General features: G+C 38.3%; 1 protein-coding gene across 7 annotated transcripts in view; it reads left to right on the plus strand.

Annotated features, from left to right (window-relative positions):
• kiaa0825 (KIAA0825 ortholog) overlaps nucleotides 1–18,174 on the plus strand; it is a 398,499-nt gene that overhangs the window by 228,210 nt on the left and 152,115 nt on the right. For 2 of the 7 annotated variants that reach the window (XM_059644750.1, XM_059644751.1), the window contains exon 19: nucleotides 656–1,724. The exons of 3 other annotated variants lie outside the window; for them this stretch is intronic. In XM_059644750.1, the coding sequence (XP_059500733.1) occupies nucleotides 656–758 (103 nt within the window). In that variant the 3' untranslated portion in view covers nucleotides 759–1,724. Of the gene's footprint in view, nucleotides 1–655; nucleotides 1,725–18,174 lie in introns of those variants that run through there. 2 more of the 7 variants (XM_059644747.1, XM_059644748.1) reach the window with 1 other exon arrangement.

Raw genomic sequence — 18,174 nt, forward strand, 5'->3', positions numbered from 1 at the left:
TGTGCCTCGAGCCAGATGTTCCAGTTCAGATACCGTCCTGACATTATTTAATAAAAAAGAAAAATGCCCAGGTGTATCTTGTACACAAAATGCAGGAAATTCAACCCATCCAATTATCATCCCATCAGTTTACTCCCAAGAATTAGTAATGTAAGGAAATATGTTATTGACAGATTTATCAAGCAGCATTTGCTTAGCAATAATTTTCTCATCTGTGCTTAGTTTGGGTTCAGTCAGGACAACTCAGCTCCTTACTTCACTGCAGCCTGGGTTGAAATATGGATGAAAGAACTGAATTCTGGAGGTGACGTGAGAGTGAGTGTCCTTGACATAAAGGCTGCATTTGACCAAGTCTAGAGGACCAAGTAAAACTATAGTCAATGGAAGCTATGGAAAAATATTCTGGTTGGGCTTTTACCTGCCACAAAGGAAGATGGTTGTGGTGACAGGATGTAAGTCATCTCAGCTCCGTGACATAATTGAACTAGTTCCTCAGATAGTGTCATAGGCCCAACCAACTTCAGCTGCTTCATCAATGACCTTCCCTCCATTATTAGGTCAGAAGGGGAATGTTTGCTGATGATTGAACACTCTGCACTGTATTTTTTTGTGAAAATTACAAGTGACAATAAATTACTATTCTATTCTGTTCTAGGATTGGACAATGTTCAGTACCATTGCAAGTCCTCAGAAGCAGTTCATGTTCAATTGCAGCAAGGCCTGGACAATGTCTGGGTTTAGGTGCATGTGGCAAGTAAAATTTGTGCTATACAACTGCCAGTCAGTGAATATCTTGATTAGAAGACCATTTAACCATCAACCCTTAACAATCAATTCCTGCTGAATTCCCCCACTATCAACATCCTGGGTTCACCTTTGACCAGAAACTGAACTGAACTAGCTATATAAATACTATGGCTACAAGAGTAGATCAGAGGCTAGGTATCCTGCAGCAGTAACTTACCTCCTGACTTTTGAAAACCTATCTAGCATCTAGAGGGCATAATTCAGGATTGTGATGGAATACTCCCCACTTGCCTGGATGAATACAGCTCCAGTAGTATTTTTTTAAAAATTGACATTATCTAGGAGAAAGCAGCTACTCACTGTCCTGACTAGGAAATGTATCACTGCTGCTTTTATCAGGAAGGAGGTCACTTCCTCCCTCGTGATATCATGAGTCTGACTGTACCAAATGGACTGCAGCAATTCAAGAAGGCAACTCACCACCACCTTCTCAAGGCCAACTAGGATAGTGCAGTAAATGCTATCAGCCAGCGATGACCACATCCCATGAATAATTTTTTTTTAAAATGTTGCTCACCTCTAAGTTCTAACCAGATGGCAACAAAAATATCTCATTCTCCCTCCTTCATGAAGAAAAGTCTTAAGGTGCTGATGGACAAGGATATGGAGATAGGGTTAACTGTTCTTCCCCACTTCATTCGCTGCCTACTTGTAATTTGAAAGCCTGCAATAGTTCCAAGGAGGTTAAGCCTGTCTCAGCACTCTGGACCTTGTAGGTCCACAAGCACCATGGGATAATCTCTCAAGTCTTCCAAGTCAACAAGGCCAACCACAAGAGACTACCTCTACAGCACTTTTGAAATGTGGGGCAGCTCATAGACACAGTAAGAAGTGGCTGGAAGAGCAGGTCAAAGACAAATATCTCACTTTCTGGCTTCCAAAGGCTGTCAACCATCCTTCAGGTACAAGTGAGTAGAGTAATGGAATACTCTCGATTTCCTAGATGGGTGCTGCTCCAAAAACACTCAAGATGTTTGACACCATCCAGGAGAAAGCAGCCCACTTGATGGGCACCATTCGTAAACTTTCAGTCTCTCCACCTGCTGACTAGTAGCTGAGGTGCGTACCATCTACAAGATGCACTACAAACATTTTTCAAAGCTCTTTAGATAGCACTTTCTAATCCCATGACCACTACCATCTAGAAGGACAAGAGCAGCGGATACATGGAAAACCATCACCTTCAGGTTCTTTCAAAGCCACTCACCATCCTGACCTGGAAATATTACACTGTTGCTTCAATGTCACTGGGTCAAAATCTTGAAGGTCCCTCTCTAACAGCATTGTGTGTGTATCTACGGTAAAAGGATGGTAGCACTTCCAAAAGGCGGTTCGCCAAGGGCAGGTAGGGATAAGCAGCTAAGGTTGGGCAATAAATCCTTGCCCGTGTCCCATGAATGAATTAAAAAAAGAGAAAATGTGCTGATGATAAAGACAGTTTATTTACAACAGTACATATATTATCACTTCTCAGAACATATTTTGACTTGCAAAGTTACAATGTCTTAAGCAGTTATACTTTCATTTTAGGACACTGGTTAAGTCACACCCCCATAAGTAATGTGAACCTCTCATACATGCTATTGATGTACAACATTGTAATTGCTAAGCATTGTTCATCTCTCATAGGCAACTGAACCTTTGACTGCAGATAGCCTCATATATTAGGGGTCGCTGTATATTAACTTTGAGGAGTTCAGTTAAGCCTTTAAATGCTAATGTGGAGGACACTGAGGCTAAACAACTGATCACAAATTGTGCCAGGTCTGGAGGTGCCCACATCCTTTGACACTTTTATTGTTGAGTGAGACTATGAAATTAGTGTTGATTCCACACACCTCAGTAGAGAAATGTTGTTCTATGTTACAACTTTTCAAGGGAGCATCTTGAAATTCAAAGCTGGGAAATTTTCAAAGGGTGGTTGACAGTGCTCAGTCTCTCATACACTGTGGAACAGGAACATATGGAATGGCGGTACTTATCCATGTTTTCATGAAAGTAACAGGACAAGTTAACAAGGCGGTTCTAAAAGCTTATAAGACCCTCAATTTTGTTCATTGAGACACAGACTATCCAAAAAAATTAGTCAGAGTTGCCAAAGTGTTGTTTTTAATTAAATGGTTTGAGGGACAACTTAATTGGAGAGTGTACTTCTGTGGTTCCATTGGGATTTATAACAATTGATAACTTTTATCCAATTTGCTAAGTTTGGATTCAAAGTGCGAAGTGTGCATTTCAACTTCATTTTCAGGGTCCAAACTTGGATCTATTTTATAGCTTCACATGATTTACTATAAACTATTAAAAAACATTGTGCTGACAATGAAAGTGATAACTAATTACAGCCTCTTTTGCAAGTAGCCTTGTTATTTTTCTCAAATGTATATTCTCGCGTAACCATTACTGTTCCCATAGAATACTTAAAGGCTGCAAAGCAAATTGCAAATTGTCAATATTACTTGAACTACTGCCTAATCATTGTTATATACATTAACAGCCTTGGACATCAGTCTAATATAATGGAAGCTTTAGTATCGAAAATAGAACTGTAACATAATATAATGCAGTCTTATAGGAAACCCCTTCCAGTGATTGAACAGAAAGGAGTGGTGTATACAATATCAAACTTAGTTACATGAGGAAAATTTAGAAGCAATTAAATCCACTTTAGTGCATGAATAGAATAAAGTGTTTATTTTAATCAGTCTCAGTTTAAAGTAAAATGGCTTTCCAGACATTTAAATTCTTTCAAATGAATTAATTTGTCTGGCAATAGTAAAACCATTCTACGACTTTTGGATGCTGAAGTGTTGAATACAAATACAAAAACTATAATTAAAGATCAACCATTTGGTAAATTCAATCAAGTCTTTAAAATATGCAAATATTTATTATACATTTAAGGTAATGTAGGAAAAATATATCAATTGTTTCAGCTTCCATTGAGCATCAGCACATGGACTGATTTTTATTTTCAAGATTTCCTGTTTTCAAACTATTAAAAACATTCATTGCTCAATTTCCAGATTTTTATTTTTTGCATGTGCATTTACTCTATCAATGTGCCTTTTTAGCAGTGCATAAGTCATTCACTTTGAAAATTGCCTTAAATATCTAAGAAAAGTAAAAATCTTAATTCCACCATTTTAGAATATCCTGCATTGCTTTATCGAAAGCCTTCCATCTAATTACGTTCAAAATCTGAAATAGTAACTTCAAAACTTGACACTGCATGAAATGTCATTGAGGAAGGTCTAATACCTTTTTAAATTGACAAGTTATGACAAAACTGCATTCATGTAACTTGAATAAATCTTTTGTCTAGCTTAACATGCATTTTGGCTTGTCTAGACAATGACATATTGAGGTTTTCATTAGCTTTAAACAGGTGTGGCTTTCTTTACAGAAGATATCTTTCTTGCGTTGCACTGAAGGCAAATAAATCATTGAAGCCCAGAAAGGCCATGGGCCTCCTTCAGTTGGTAGTGATGAGTTGAAAGACTCATTAATCAAAGAAAAAGTCACAGGTGTGATGGCTTTTCCAGAAACTGCCAACAGACTGTGAAAGTCACAACTAACAAACTGAACTGTCAGTGAGTCAGGCCATAAACAAATTATAACCGAGATACCATATTGTTACAAATAAAAATATTTACTTCAGAATTGTGTGCTTTATAAAAATTCTGTTCAGTATTAAATTGTAACACGTTAAGAAAAATGTGTTATTTGAACTTATTTGTCTGTATTTGAACTGATTCATAGGGGAACAAATAATTTTAAGACTGAAGTTTCATCTCAGTTGATTAAATGGTTGGTTTAACAGCCAACCACAGTAACACGTCTGTGACATCCCACTAAATAGTAAAAGCCTAGCTGTTTATTTAATGCTGCTAGAAAAGTTGTAATGTGTTTCATTCATTAGTCCCATTTGTCACATTGTCAGTTCGCCTTTTTTTTATTTTCAAGATCGTGTCAGGAATGCTTTGCTAGGAAAGGAGTGGCAAAAAGATGTGGCTGGCATGAAAAGATGGTGTGCAGCGCTTTTCATTCCTCGATCTTGAATAAGCTGTTGGCATGAAACACGAGTTGAAAACCAGTACATAATCTACATCAGGATCTTGAAAGCAATTTTGGAGGATGAGGCACCCAATTGGGCGACTATCCCCAGGAGTTGTATCCAGTTAAGGACAGATGGCAGTTTTTTTGAGGTTGACTTGGTCTTGAGAGATTATCATTAGGCACTGAAAGATTGGAAGCCCCACTGTAAAGGGGTGCTGCCAATGTAGCTTGGATAACAAAGGAGCGCCTCAAAATGAAGGTGCCATCTGAAGAATTTTCAAAGTTTAAAAAGTAAAAGGTGGTCTGAATTCACTGGCCAGTCTTGGGCCTTAATGGGAGCTCTTCTCCCTGCCATGCTGTCTGGAATTTTCTGATGAGCCCTATTACATGAATAATGTCATGGACTGAATTGTCTATCTGCAGATAATTATCAACCCCTCATCCCATAGGCATCTGCTCCTCCTTATGCCATCTCTTTCATTGCTGCCTCCCACAAAATATCCTGGATGTAGCATGATAATTGACCTGTAGATGGAAATTATGCTCCCCTCTGAAGAAGCTACCACCTCTAAGAGTTATCAGACAATCATAGGGCTGACAGTTCCTGGATTCTAGTTGTGCCACCAGGAGTGGTGCCATGCTAGAACCGCTTACAGTCCACCACTCACTCGGATGACCCAGGAACCCAGATTAAAAAGTGAGTAGGAGGTTTTGCCAGGATGAGTGTAACAAGTAATAGGATGGAGGAACTGTGAGAGATCAGTGGTGTGTTGGGATGCATATTTGGTCCTCATGGCTGTTCCGTGTGTCTGGATAAAGAGGAGTTTGTCAAAGGTGAAGATGTTGTGGTCGAGGATGAAGTAGATGAGTTGTAGGATGACATCTGGAAATTGGCAGTTGTTGATGTTGAGTACTGAAGCTTTTGTAGCGATGCTGTTGTTTTTGGGGGATACAGGTGAAGAGTGCCGAAATTTCCATTGAGCAATATTCCTGGTTCAGCTGGTGTTGTGGGTGCTGTGTTTCTGTAAGAAATCTGTAGTGTCACAACAGAAGCTGGAACTTCCTTGTATAGTGGGCTTCAAAATCCCCTTGACATAGCCAGAGAGGTTCTCGTATAGGGTCTGATTGCCTGATACAATGGTACGTCCAGGTGTTTTGGCTTTGTTTATCTTTGGAAGGCAGTTGAAGTCTCCTGTGTGAAAAGTACTTGAGATGAGAGTGCATAGGATACTCTTAAAGTCTGAATAAAAGGTCTTATTCAGTTTGTTGAGTTGATGGGTTTTTTTTGGTCAATTCAGGTGTCTGTAATGTTCCTGGTTTTTCAGTTGTCAGTATGCTTCCTTCTAGTAGTCTATTCCATTCTGTGTGACGATAGCTCCTTCTTTGCCTGTTGGTTGATGATGTTGCAATTGGTTTTATGAGCTTGGATGGCATTACATTGTGCTTGGATGATGTTCTGCACCGTCTTGTGAGCTCAGCTGATGAATGTAGCATTGTCATATCCCCTGATGGATTGAGTTTATATGTCAAGCCTAGGGCTTCGAGAAGATCATGCAGATGGTATGGCAATGGATGTTTGGACACCGTGCAACAATCACCGGACAGGAGTGTTCCCTCCCAGTATTGGAACACTTCAGCAGTCAAGGACATTCAAATTCTGATCTTCGGGTAAGCGTCCTCCAAGGCGACCTTCAAGATACGTAACAATGCAGAATCGTCCAGAAGAAAGTTCCATACTCATAAAGATGGCCTCAACCGTGATCTTGGGTTCATGTCACACTACATGTAACCCCACCGTATTGTCCTGAATCTGTAAAATCTACCTTAATATCCTGTATTAACACTATCACATTGATAATTTGTTATGATCTCTCTGCCTTAATGAGTTTGTACAGTTTTGGATTATTTGTTACTTTTGTTAGCCCCTCGGCATGCAACCCATATCTATCATGTTATTCCAACCAATTGGTTTGTATCCAGCACCATCATCTTTTTAATTCTTTGTAATTATCTCTCTGCCAAAATTACTTGGATTATAGGTCATGCCCTTCCCTTGCTATTCAGCTGTTGACACCCTATTCACACTATCTGACATTTTTTACCACCTTCAGAGACTTATTACTCAGACTATCGACATTCCATTCACACCATTTTCATGATCTTTTGAACTCTCTGCCTGTTGATCTGTCTGCCGATAAATTTTGTGTCTGTATGGTTTTCTTCACTTCACCTTACGAAGGGGCAGCACTCCAGAAGCTTATGGTTTCAAATAAACCTGTTGGACTATAACCTGGTGTCGAGTGACCTCTGAGCTTTTCTTCTATAACTACTTTTTGGTTTCATGTGATGCATAGTTTGTGATAATTTGTTTACTCCTCATCAATGTACATAAAAGCCATTGGACTGAGATAATTTTGTTGCTATTTGCGTCCGAAGAAGGGATTTCTGGGAAGCCTAATCTTATCATGGGACTAAGAAAGAAACTTAAAATGGCAGATCTTGGTACAGCATTAAATTCAAATTTTATTTTTTTTCTGCAGTAGTACTTTCTAAACCGAATTCAAGTTGCTTTTGTGTAAAGAGTTTCTGGGAAAGGCTAGCATTAGCACTTCATGTTTTACTTTTGGACACATTCTGGTTATCTTGTAAAGTGGAAAGGACAAAAGATAAAGTTTTTTATTCACTTTGATTATGAATGAAAATTTAAGTTTCTATTTAAAAAGTTTAATTGTTTAGAATAAAATGGCAACGTTGAATTGTTCACAGTTAACGTTGAGCAAAAAATCTGTTTTGAAGGCTGTGAAATTATTAAGCATTGTTGACACAAACCACTTAGGCAGAGTTTAGTTGGAGAGATGTTCTCCCTCTGGTACTTTGACAAGGTATTTTCTAACCTCAACAGCATGTCTTTTCCCTCAGTAGGATTTCTAGGATCTGTGTACCATTTTAGATCGTTTATGAGAAGGAGAGTTTATTTCAAGAATTTCTGGTGGAACCTTAGAGTTAGTCATAATGCTCCATCTGTGAGCAAACAGTATATTCAAGACTATAGTAGAGTTTGAATGCAGTTTTTACAAGATGAGCAATTTGAAGAAATTTGAAACTACAGTTATCGCAAGAATTATCACACCTCGAAACCTTGAAGTCTCTGAAATTCTTCAGACCAATTTTGATTGTCAAAATTGTTGCTGACTGCAGATCTGCATCAGTACCAATACCTGTAACCAATACCATTGTCGTGGTAACAACCAAGTCTGTTCCTGAATTTTACCGTAGTTTGTTGCCTGTTTTCTTGCAGATTAAGGGTCTGCCTTTATAATGCAACAAACCTAATTTTTACCATTAAATGGATGGATGGCTTTTATTAAATAAAGCAAAAAGGCAAGATTTCCAATTTATCAGACTTTTTTCTGTGAAATTCTTGAGTGAATTGATCCAGATTTCCAAGAATTGTGTCTTTATCAATAGTGCTTTTGTCAAAATGAGCCACGTAAACTTTTCTGATACACAACAGATGGGTTGTTTGAAGGCCATATATGTCCCAACTGTCCGGAATCGAAACTTTAACTCTGTTCCTTTCACCTCCAATGCTGCCAGACCTGCTGAGTTTCTTTAGTATTCTCTGTTTGTTTCCTTATTTTACATGCTTAAAAGCATACTGTTGAATTATTTAATTGACAAACACTTTTCACTGGTAAGAATAAACACATTTCTGTCCGAACAAAATATACTTTCTCTCGTGACAGTACAAATTTTGTATAGTGCTGCATCAAAACCACTGGATTGGAGGTAATCATTCTGTGCCTGTTGTTGAAACTTGTGAAATTCAATCTCCACTTCCCCACCCCACTCCAAAACACAACACACACGCAACGTTCTACAATTAATTCATTTCAATTTGAATGTCACAGACTTCAGAGTACAAACTTTTTTAACTTGTATATTTCAGATCATTTTGTTACTGTTTTATGGCATTCAATTTTTGGATAATAGATTACTGCTTGAGGGGTTTTCAAGTAGAAATTGTTATGCATTACTTTTGGAATGAATGTGAAGAATATCAATATACACTGCCCTCTTTAGACCTATCATTTACAAATCCAAGGCATCAAACACAAGTTGAAAGGAAGCTTTTAAAAATAATTTATAAACGAGTGAGTAGACATTTGGCCTGCCCCAGTCAGGGTTTTCCAGCAGGAGTATGTAAAAATTTTGTTTGAGAAAATAATCATGGGACCGCAGGATCAATATTACACATGCCACAACAGCGTCATTATAGTATTTTTCTGTCCTTCCCAGAACATGCTTCAGCACAATTTCTGACAAGGTGACTAACCTTCAGTTTTAACTTTTAAGCAACCTGCTCAACTTGAATATGCACATGAAACTTGAAGGCAGAAATCTATTGATCTTCTTGGTTCTGTTACACAAAGATGGCTCAGTGTCAATACAGATATCTTTTATTCCTCTATTTTGGGAAATGAGAATAAGTTCCTGGACACAGTTATTTCTCTAAATGGTACATCTTTTGTGTTTCATAACATTGTAGAAGCTAAGGGCCCAAATTTTTGTTGCAGTCGTACATCATCAGATTTTTTAGGAACAGTGACCTGCTGTTTCTCCTATTTCCCATGTTCCCATCTCAGAACATACGCTGTTGGATGTTACCTGCATGTTCAGGCTTTCAATTTCCTTTTTTGCCTACAAAGTTGCTAGAAGTTCAAGCTGATAACATCAGAGCAAGGATAGTGGGCATATGGAGTGTTGATGCACACAGATCAATGTATGTCCTTTACCATGAAAATTAAGGAATTGAAAAATCAACAAGGAAGGGTAAATTTGTCATTGCCCTCAGTTCCCTACTGGAAATTCAACCAAGTGCCACAATCTGCATTGTGAGACAAGGTGTCAGGCGCTGAATCCCAAGGATACAGTAATGTGAGTGATTTTTTCAAAAAAAATCACACATGGAATGCTGGTGATGCTGGGTGTGTGAGCATTTATTACCCATTCCGAGTGAGCAGTCTTGAATCGGTGCAGTCCGTGTGCTGTAGGTAGCCCCACGTAGCATTAGGGAGGAAATCCAGAATTTTGAGCAAATAACACTGAAGGAGCGCCAATGTATTTCCAAGTCAAGATTGTGAATGGCTCAGAGGGGAACTTGCAAGTGCAGGTGTTTCCGAGAATCTGCTCCCCTTGTCCTTCTAGATGGAAGTGAACACTGGTTTGGAAGGTACAGTCTAAGGATATTGGTGAATTTCTGTAGTGCATGTTGTAACTGGTATGGACTGCTATGACTCAGTGTTAAAGAATGAATGTTTGTGGACGTAGTGCTAATCAAGAGGACAGCTTTTTGCCGGACGGTGTCAAATGTCGTGAGTGTTTTTGGAGTTGCACTCAACCAGGTAGGTGGGGTGTATTCCATCACACTCCTGACCTTGCCTTTTAGCTATGGACGTTCTTTCAAGAGGTGGTTTACTTGCTAAAGGATTTCTAGTCTCTGACCTACTCTTGTATCCTCAATAGTTTATATGGCTAGTCCAATTCAATTTCTGGTCATGGTAACTACAGGATGTTGATAGTGGGAGATTCAGTGATGTTAACACCATTTAATGTCAAGGAATGTTGGTTAGATTGTCTCTTATTGGAAGTTGCCTGGCATTTGTGTGACTTGAATGTTACTTGCTACTTTTCAGCCCAAGCCTCAATATTAACTGTGTTTTGCTGCATTTAGACTTGGAGTACTTCAGCAGCCACATGGTAGACTGATTACCAACGTTAGACCACATGGAATACAGGGAGAACAAGTTATTTGCAAGGGCTTAGAAGGATACAGGCCAAATTCTGGAAAATGGGACTAGATTAATTTAGGATATTTTGTTGGTCTGGACGAGTTGAACCAACGGGTCTGTTTCCATGCTGTACAGCTGAGAGACTCTCTGACTCTGTCTGAGGTGTTGAATATGGCACCGAACATTGTGCCATCTTTGAACTTCCCCATCTATGACCTTATGGTGAGGAGAAGGTCATTGATGAAGCAGCAGAAAATAGTTGAGCCTGGGACACTATCCTCAGAAATTCCCTCTCAAATCAGGTAGACAACAAAAAAATAAAGTTAAACTAAATTACAGTTAGACAGAGAAAGAGAAAAATTGCAGAAGTAAATACAGAAAGGAAAAGCACAAAACAAATTTAAAATTTGAAATGTTTAAGAGCTCCACCAGAATGAATATCCTGAAGCAATGAGATTCCATACTTTCAATTGTTCACTTACTGGCGACAAACTTTGACAGCCAGTCACTAATCATTAAGAGATTATTAAAAGCATGCTGGAGCTAATAATTTCTAGAATAACTATGTGACCAAATTAATGAGCAATTAATATGAAAGTATAATATCTTCATGAAAGGGGACTTTTGTGCACTGAAAGTGTCCCTTCCTCTGGACCAAGAACCCAGGGTTCAAGTCCCACCTGCTGCAGGGGTGTGCAGTAATATCTGTCTTCATGAAAGGGGTAGGTTCTGGGGTTAAGGATGAGATGCCAACAATAGAGTAGCATGAATTGGTCAGTAGCTGATAGCAATTCACAATTGATGGTTCCTCACTAAAGACTGCTGGCGGATTTTGCACATTAATATTAGCATACATTACTTGGACAGACTAAAATCTTCAGCAAAATTTAGTTTAATAAATCAAAATAGATATCTAATAGGTATAAAGTGATGTGCAGAAAAGCAAGAGAGATTTGAGGAGAAAAAAAAGTCTTCTGTCAGCACCAAAACTAGAGGGCATAAGAACCCAGGAGGAACTAACCAATTGGATGCAAAATAGGCTTGATGGTAGGAGACAGAGGGTGGCAGTGGAGGGTTGTTTTTTGGACTGGAGGCCTATCACCAGCGTGTGCCACAAGGATTGGTGCTGGGTCCATGTTTTTCATCATTAATATAAATGATTCAGATGTGAAATAGGAGGTATGATTAGTAAGTTTGCAGATGACACTAAAATTGGTGGTGTAGTGGACAGTGAAGAAACTAATCAGAGTACAGCAGTACCTTGATCAGATGAGCCAAGGGCCAAGGTATGGCATATGGAGTTTAATTTAGATAGATGTGAGGTGTTGCATTTTGGTAAGGCAAATAAGGGCAGGACTTATACAGGTAATGCTAGGTTGTTGGAAAATGTTGCCTAAAAGAGGCCTAGGGGTACAGGTTCCGCGAAAGTGGAATCGCAAAAATACAGGGTGGTGAAGAAAACGTTTGGAATTCATTGTTCAGTGCATTGAATATAAGAGTTAGAATGTCATGTTGCAGCTGTACAGGACCTTTAGAATACTGTGTTCAGTTCTGGTCTCCTTGCCATCAGAGGGACATTGTTAAACTTGAAAGGGTTCAGAAAACATTTACAAGGATATTTCTGGGATTGGATTGAGTGATTGACTTATTGCCACGTGTACCGAAATAGAGGGAGAGGTTGAGCTACTGGGAGAAGCGGAATAGGTTGGGCATTTTTTCGTTGGAGGGCTGGAGGCTGATGGGTGATCTTATACAGGTTTAGAAAATCATGAAGGGCATGAATTGAATGAATAGCCAAGCTCATTTTCTCAGGGCAAGGGAGTCCAAAACTAGAGACCATAGGTTTAAAGCAAGATGGGAAAGATTTAAAAGGGATCCAAGGGAGGGGGTGCGTATATAGAATGAGCTGCCAAAGGAAGTTGTGGAGATGGATGCAATTACAACATTGAAAAGCCATCTGGAGGAATAGGCAGAGTATAGAGGGATATCGGCCAAATGCTCGCAAATGGGACTATATCAATTTTGGATATCTGGTTAACATGGACGAATTGGACCAAAGGGTCTATTTCCATGCTATATAACTCCATAACTCTAAATAGATAGAGTATGCCAGGAAATATGATGGAGGCAGGTTCAATTGAGGCATGGGGGTGGGGGGGGGGGGGGGTGGGGCGGGGAATTGGATAATGATTTGAATATAAATAGTGAGCATGAGTATGGGGAATAAGCAAGAGATTGGTACTAGCTTGAAGAGCCAGTGCAAGCATAATGAGCTGAATGACTTCCAGAACCATTACAATTCTGTGTAAAAGCAGACTTGTCCTTGTAATTCATAGTTCTTTGACGTAAATTAGCCAATAATACATTACTTCATGCTAGATTCTTTCTTTGGTTTGTTAATTACTGGATAAATAATTTTAGTGTAAGAAAACCTAGAATTATCTGGAATAAATTGTAAACAAATAAACATTTTCTGTTTAAAATAGTAATTCCCAAGATGCTATAAATTTTATTTTTTTCAATAGAATCCTCCTAACTAAAAAGTGCTGTGTGTTTTTGAGTTAGTTTGCTGAATTCTGATGCAAATGAAGGATAGAAATAAGCAAAGCTGAAATGTAAGGTGATGAGACCTAAAATATGAAATCCGGCTGCTGTTAATAATTTGTCTCCAAGAAAATGTGATGGTGAATAAGTGGGAAAAGAAATGTTTGAAAGTTTAAATAAATCAATCTCTGTACTGGAAACTCAAGATCTCCCTTCTGTTTGATCTCATGTAGATTACATGTCATTACATACATTGCCATAATAAGTGATGCCTCATCTTTTACTTCATCACCCTCAAAAAGATAAATTTAAGTAACTTTATCATTCAATAGAGAGGTATTTATTGTCTACTGCAGACAAAGAGCTTCCTTGCAAAGTGAAAGAGTTCTAAAGGGTGAAAGGTACAATGTCCAGTAAATATTGTTAAAATGGGCTGACTGTATGTAGTATTCCTTCAATAACAAATTTATTATTAATGCAGTCTTTCTGTTCTGACCCATTGAATACATGTTGATGTGTGAAAGGGTCCCCATAGATAATAGACCCAAATGGTAGTTAAAAAGGTGGTTCTTGCTTTCATGTTGGACAGCAAGGTCAGTGGAAGAAATGGAAGTATTAGTGCCTATTTCTTAGTAACGCCATGGCCTCTGCCCTTCTGTCAATCTGTAACATGACCTACCAAGTTCAAGTAGGCACTAGTCATTTCTAAAACGTCATATAGCTGTTAGTTGAAAGCTGCTTCTGTAAGAAACCTTTGCATCAAACATTCCATTAAAATTGAACTGTCACATTATCTGAAGGTGACCTAATGAAGGGTATTGTTCTTTACCTACTTTGAGAAAAAGAAGTACATATTGTGCTGACAGGAGGGAACTTAGCATTATTTAAATGGAAAAAAATATTCAAGGGGAATTGTTGAAGTGTTATTTTCTTTAAAAAAATCAACGTATGATTGTTACACAAGACATTATGGGACTTTTAACTGTTTAGATTGGGATTATTTGAGCATTTAATATCCTGTAATATTTTTGATAACATTCCTCAGATATTCAAATTGTCATCATGTTACTTCTGCAAGGAAACACCAACAGCGCTGCTAAATTTCTATTTTATTCTTTTAGAATGATATAGGTTGAATGTTACAGGCAGTGATTTTTTTTCAATAGAAGTATATTGTTCTAAGGATTATACACCTCGGGCATCTGGAAATTTATAATGTGAATGGGTACTGAATTGACTCAGGCTTACTTATCTATAGTACCAGTTAAACTGTACAGAAACACACTGTTAGTGACATAAAAGAAAACTGTAACAGAATCCATTTCTGTATGCTGACCTGTTTGACATAAACCTGTCAAATAAACTTCTGATCGTTCTCTCACTGTACATTTTCTTCTTTTCAATCCTTCTTCGATATCTCGTTAATTTTCTAAGGTGGAATTTTTATACTTATTAAAAACATTGTATTAAGCTTCAGGCTATAAAAAGAAATTACGCTTTCTCTCTTTTTCATAAGATTAAACCTCTCGGTTTTTTTGAGAGAATGCCAATGACACAGAAACCTTGTAGAAATGACGTGACACAGGTTTTCAAATTTGCCCTTCGTATGTTGAACAAAATGAATGAAGCTAGTCAATATTAAAAATCCATTATAAAATTATTATGAAATATCAAAGCTGTAATGAAAATGATCAAACTGAAGTTTTCAGAATTATTTGTTGTGCACAGTACACAAATATGTTCTGACATGATTCTGTGTTTCTGAAGAATAATTCATGTTCAACAAAACATAATTCATGTAAAATATATTGTGTATGAATAGTGAAACTATCCATATTCCTACAAAGATTGAAGTAGCATTTCTGAGTGGATTCACTAAATATTGTACAAGTGTTATAAGCAAACCTACTTTTCTCTGAATTTTATTACAAGAAATAATTAACAGCTTTAAGTAAAGGCCGCTGTGAGAATCAAATCACTTTGTATTATCCGTGTATCTAACGCAGCATAACTGTGTTCATAATATTAAGTTGCCCAATCAAAATTTTAAAATATTTTCCATTTGTAGACAAACTTTACCTAGTTCCCGATGATAATGTGTGTTATATCGAAAATAAATTCATTATTTGTATTGCTAGATTTATAGGTAAATACAATTGTTGATAAACCATGCCAACTATCCCTTTTATTATACAAAAATGGGTCAGCTTTTATGTCCCAGAGCTAGAATGTGTTCCATTGTTATGGTGTCACTCCATCCTGACACATTTGACCTTTGCATTTTGATTATTTATCGCTGTCCACCGTCTTGCTTTAAAATAGCCAGATTGCCTTTATCCCCCCACTAGGGGGTATCAAAACCTTTTGCAGCAGAATTTGAAGAATAACTAGATTATTGAAAACAAATTTTCATGCACACTTCACTCCGCCAGATGTCGCAAAGGTATCATTTGAAGAATGTTACAAAGATTGTATACAAATGCAAAATACACTGTTTGTTTCTTTTTTTAAAAATGCAAAGGATTTAACAGGTCATTGAAAAGTCCAGCAATGCAAAATGTCATACATAGCCCACTTTGATGAAAATTCTCAATGATTCCTGATATTTCATTCTTTGAAAATCTTTAGAATAATTATTTCTTGTTACAGTTTTGCATAAAATATGTAACTTCACTAATGTTTGCTCTCTTTTTTCAGAATATTCAATATTTTCATCTGAATATTTCAATATTAATTTTAAGAGTTAAATACAATAACATAAGATTAGTAATTCACATGGGGCTGCCAACTCTATATATTGCAAAAAGTTATCTGAATAAACAAGATAAAGTATTTAGTACATTACCATAATATCAATCCTCAAAAAAAGCATTTCAATTTAGCCTTACTGCCAGTTCAGCAAAAACATGGTCATTCTATTTTATGACAGAATATATTAACTATTTCAAATAATAAGTTACCAATTAACATAATGATCTGGCTTCCATTATCAGTTTAGGAAGCCCTGGGCTGAATCTTAGCAGAAATCAGCTCAGTAGAAATTTAGCAAGTTCCATGGATGTTTGTCTCCACATGGCCTAGAAGGTTTTCTCATGCTATCTTCCTCATTACCTATGCACCATGCGCTTCTGGTGTCCTGCTTGTCATATTCACCCACTTGTCATTGGTGGATGTACTCAACCCCGCTCATGTCTCCCAGGAACCCTGGCACCAGTGCTATATTTACAAGGTCATTGTGTGCTAACTGAAGTGCTGACACTCCAGAGCTGCACTGTATAGTTCGGTTTATTTGCTCCAGACATTGTATAAAAGGAAAAGTTAGCATCCCACTTTGCAGACAAGGAACTGGAGATCATAGTAGATGGTGTGGCACAAAGGAGAACGGTCCTCTTTACCAGCAAGAGGAGACCATGATGCCACCCTGGTCTGAGGTTGCCATATGGTTCAGTGTGGTATTCGTGGTTGGAGAAACATTCGGCAATGCAGGAAGAATGTTAGTGACCTCTATTCCATCAGGGTTAGTGCCACCAACTTCTGTCTGCTTTCAAGGCTCATTATGCTCCACTCACATTGTGTGCAGATCTTCCTTCAATTATTCTCACCCACTCAATCCTCTCACACGACTAACCCTACGTGGCATTTGCATCATTTATTCATGCACTTAGGACACCCCCCACCACTTTTACCCCAACAGCACAAGCAGTAACAGCTGTACCAGCCACACTCATCTCATTCAATCTGTCCTGTGTCTCATTCCAGGAGAAACAGTCCATAATAGGGCAGAAAGAGCCAGGACAGGTGGTGAGTTTTCTGATGTTTGGCTCCTCATTCATCTGAGAGGAGATTCCTGGCGCTGGCCAATGAGAACTGAGACTGTTCATAATGTGACGATGCTGAAACATCCATATCCTGGCAACTAAGTAAGAAGCATTACCCATTGCTGTACTGCTCTTCCATTACTACCACTGTGAAAATGTTTTTTACAATGCCCAACCTTCTGTTCCTTGACCATGACACATTCTTTCTTATATCTCCTACAGGTCCTCAACCCCAGCCATATCAAGTCACCATGTCAGATACTGTAGTGCAGCATACCCCCATCGAAGGCAGGGGGTTGCTGACTGTTGATGAACTCCCTCCTCCACATTACCTCTTTTACTTCCATGGTGAATCACTTTGCCCAAAATCTCCTCCTCTCCACTTTATACATTGACTTCCCACTTTCACAGCTGTGACCCTTTTCTTTCAGGATGCCACCTCCAATCCCCAAAATTGAGTTCCCATCTTCTCCCTATTCATGGCCTATGATAAGTAATAACTTTTATTGGTGAACTCCCTGGAATGACTGTAGTCCACCCCTTGACTCAGTTGGACAGACAGCCTCAACAGGTGACTAATCAGATCCCTGACTGATCCCTGTGCAGCTCTCAAACTGACTTCCCATAATCCCTAATCTGACTGTCCAAAGTGGCGGACTTATTGTGCCACGACACCTTGCTTGAAGAGTGTCCCCTTGACTGACAAGCACTTCCTTTAGACTTTGAGATATAGAGTTATAGTGTCATAGAGCTGTACAGTGTGGATATAGACCCCTCAGTCCAAGTCATCCATGCTGACCAGTTATTCTAGATGAATCTAGTCCCATTTGCCAGCATTTGGCCCATATCCCTCTAAACCCGCCCTATTCATATTCCCATGCAGATGACTTTTAAATGTTGTAATTCTTCCAGCCTCCACCACTTTGGGCAACCCCGGGGAAAAAAGAACCTTGGCTATTTAACCTGTGTTTAGTTGATGAAAATACAGTGTGTTTGTTTTGTTGCTGCTGGTACATAATGCAGGTGTGAGGTTAAAGTTGCATAGTGATGTACGGCAACATGTCCTCCCTACCCACAACAATGACAGGTTAACTGGCTCTGTGCCTATGCTAAATAAAAAAGCAAAACAGAAATGCTCTGAGCATTTCAACTCT

The sequence above is a fragment of the Stegostoma tigrinum genome, chromosome 3, assembly GCF_030684315.1.
Source record: "Stegostoma tigrinum isolate sSteTig4 chromosome 3, sSteTig4.hap1, whole genome shotgun sequence".
NCBI classification, from domain to species: domain Eukaryota; kingdom Metazoa; phylum Chordata; class Chondrichthyes; order Orectolobiformes; family Stegostomatidae; genus Stegostoma; species Stegostoma tigrinum.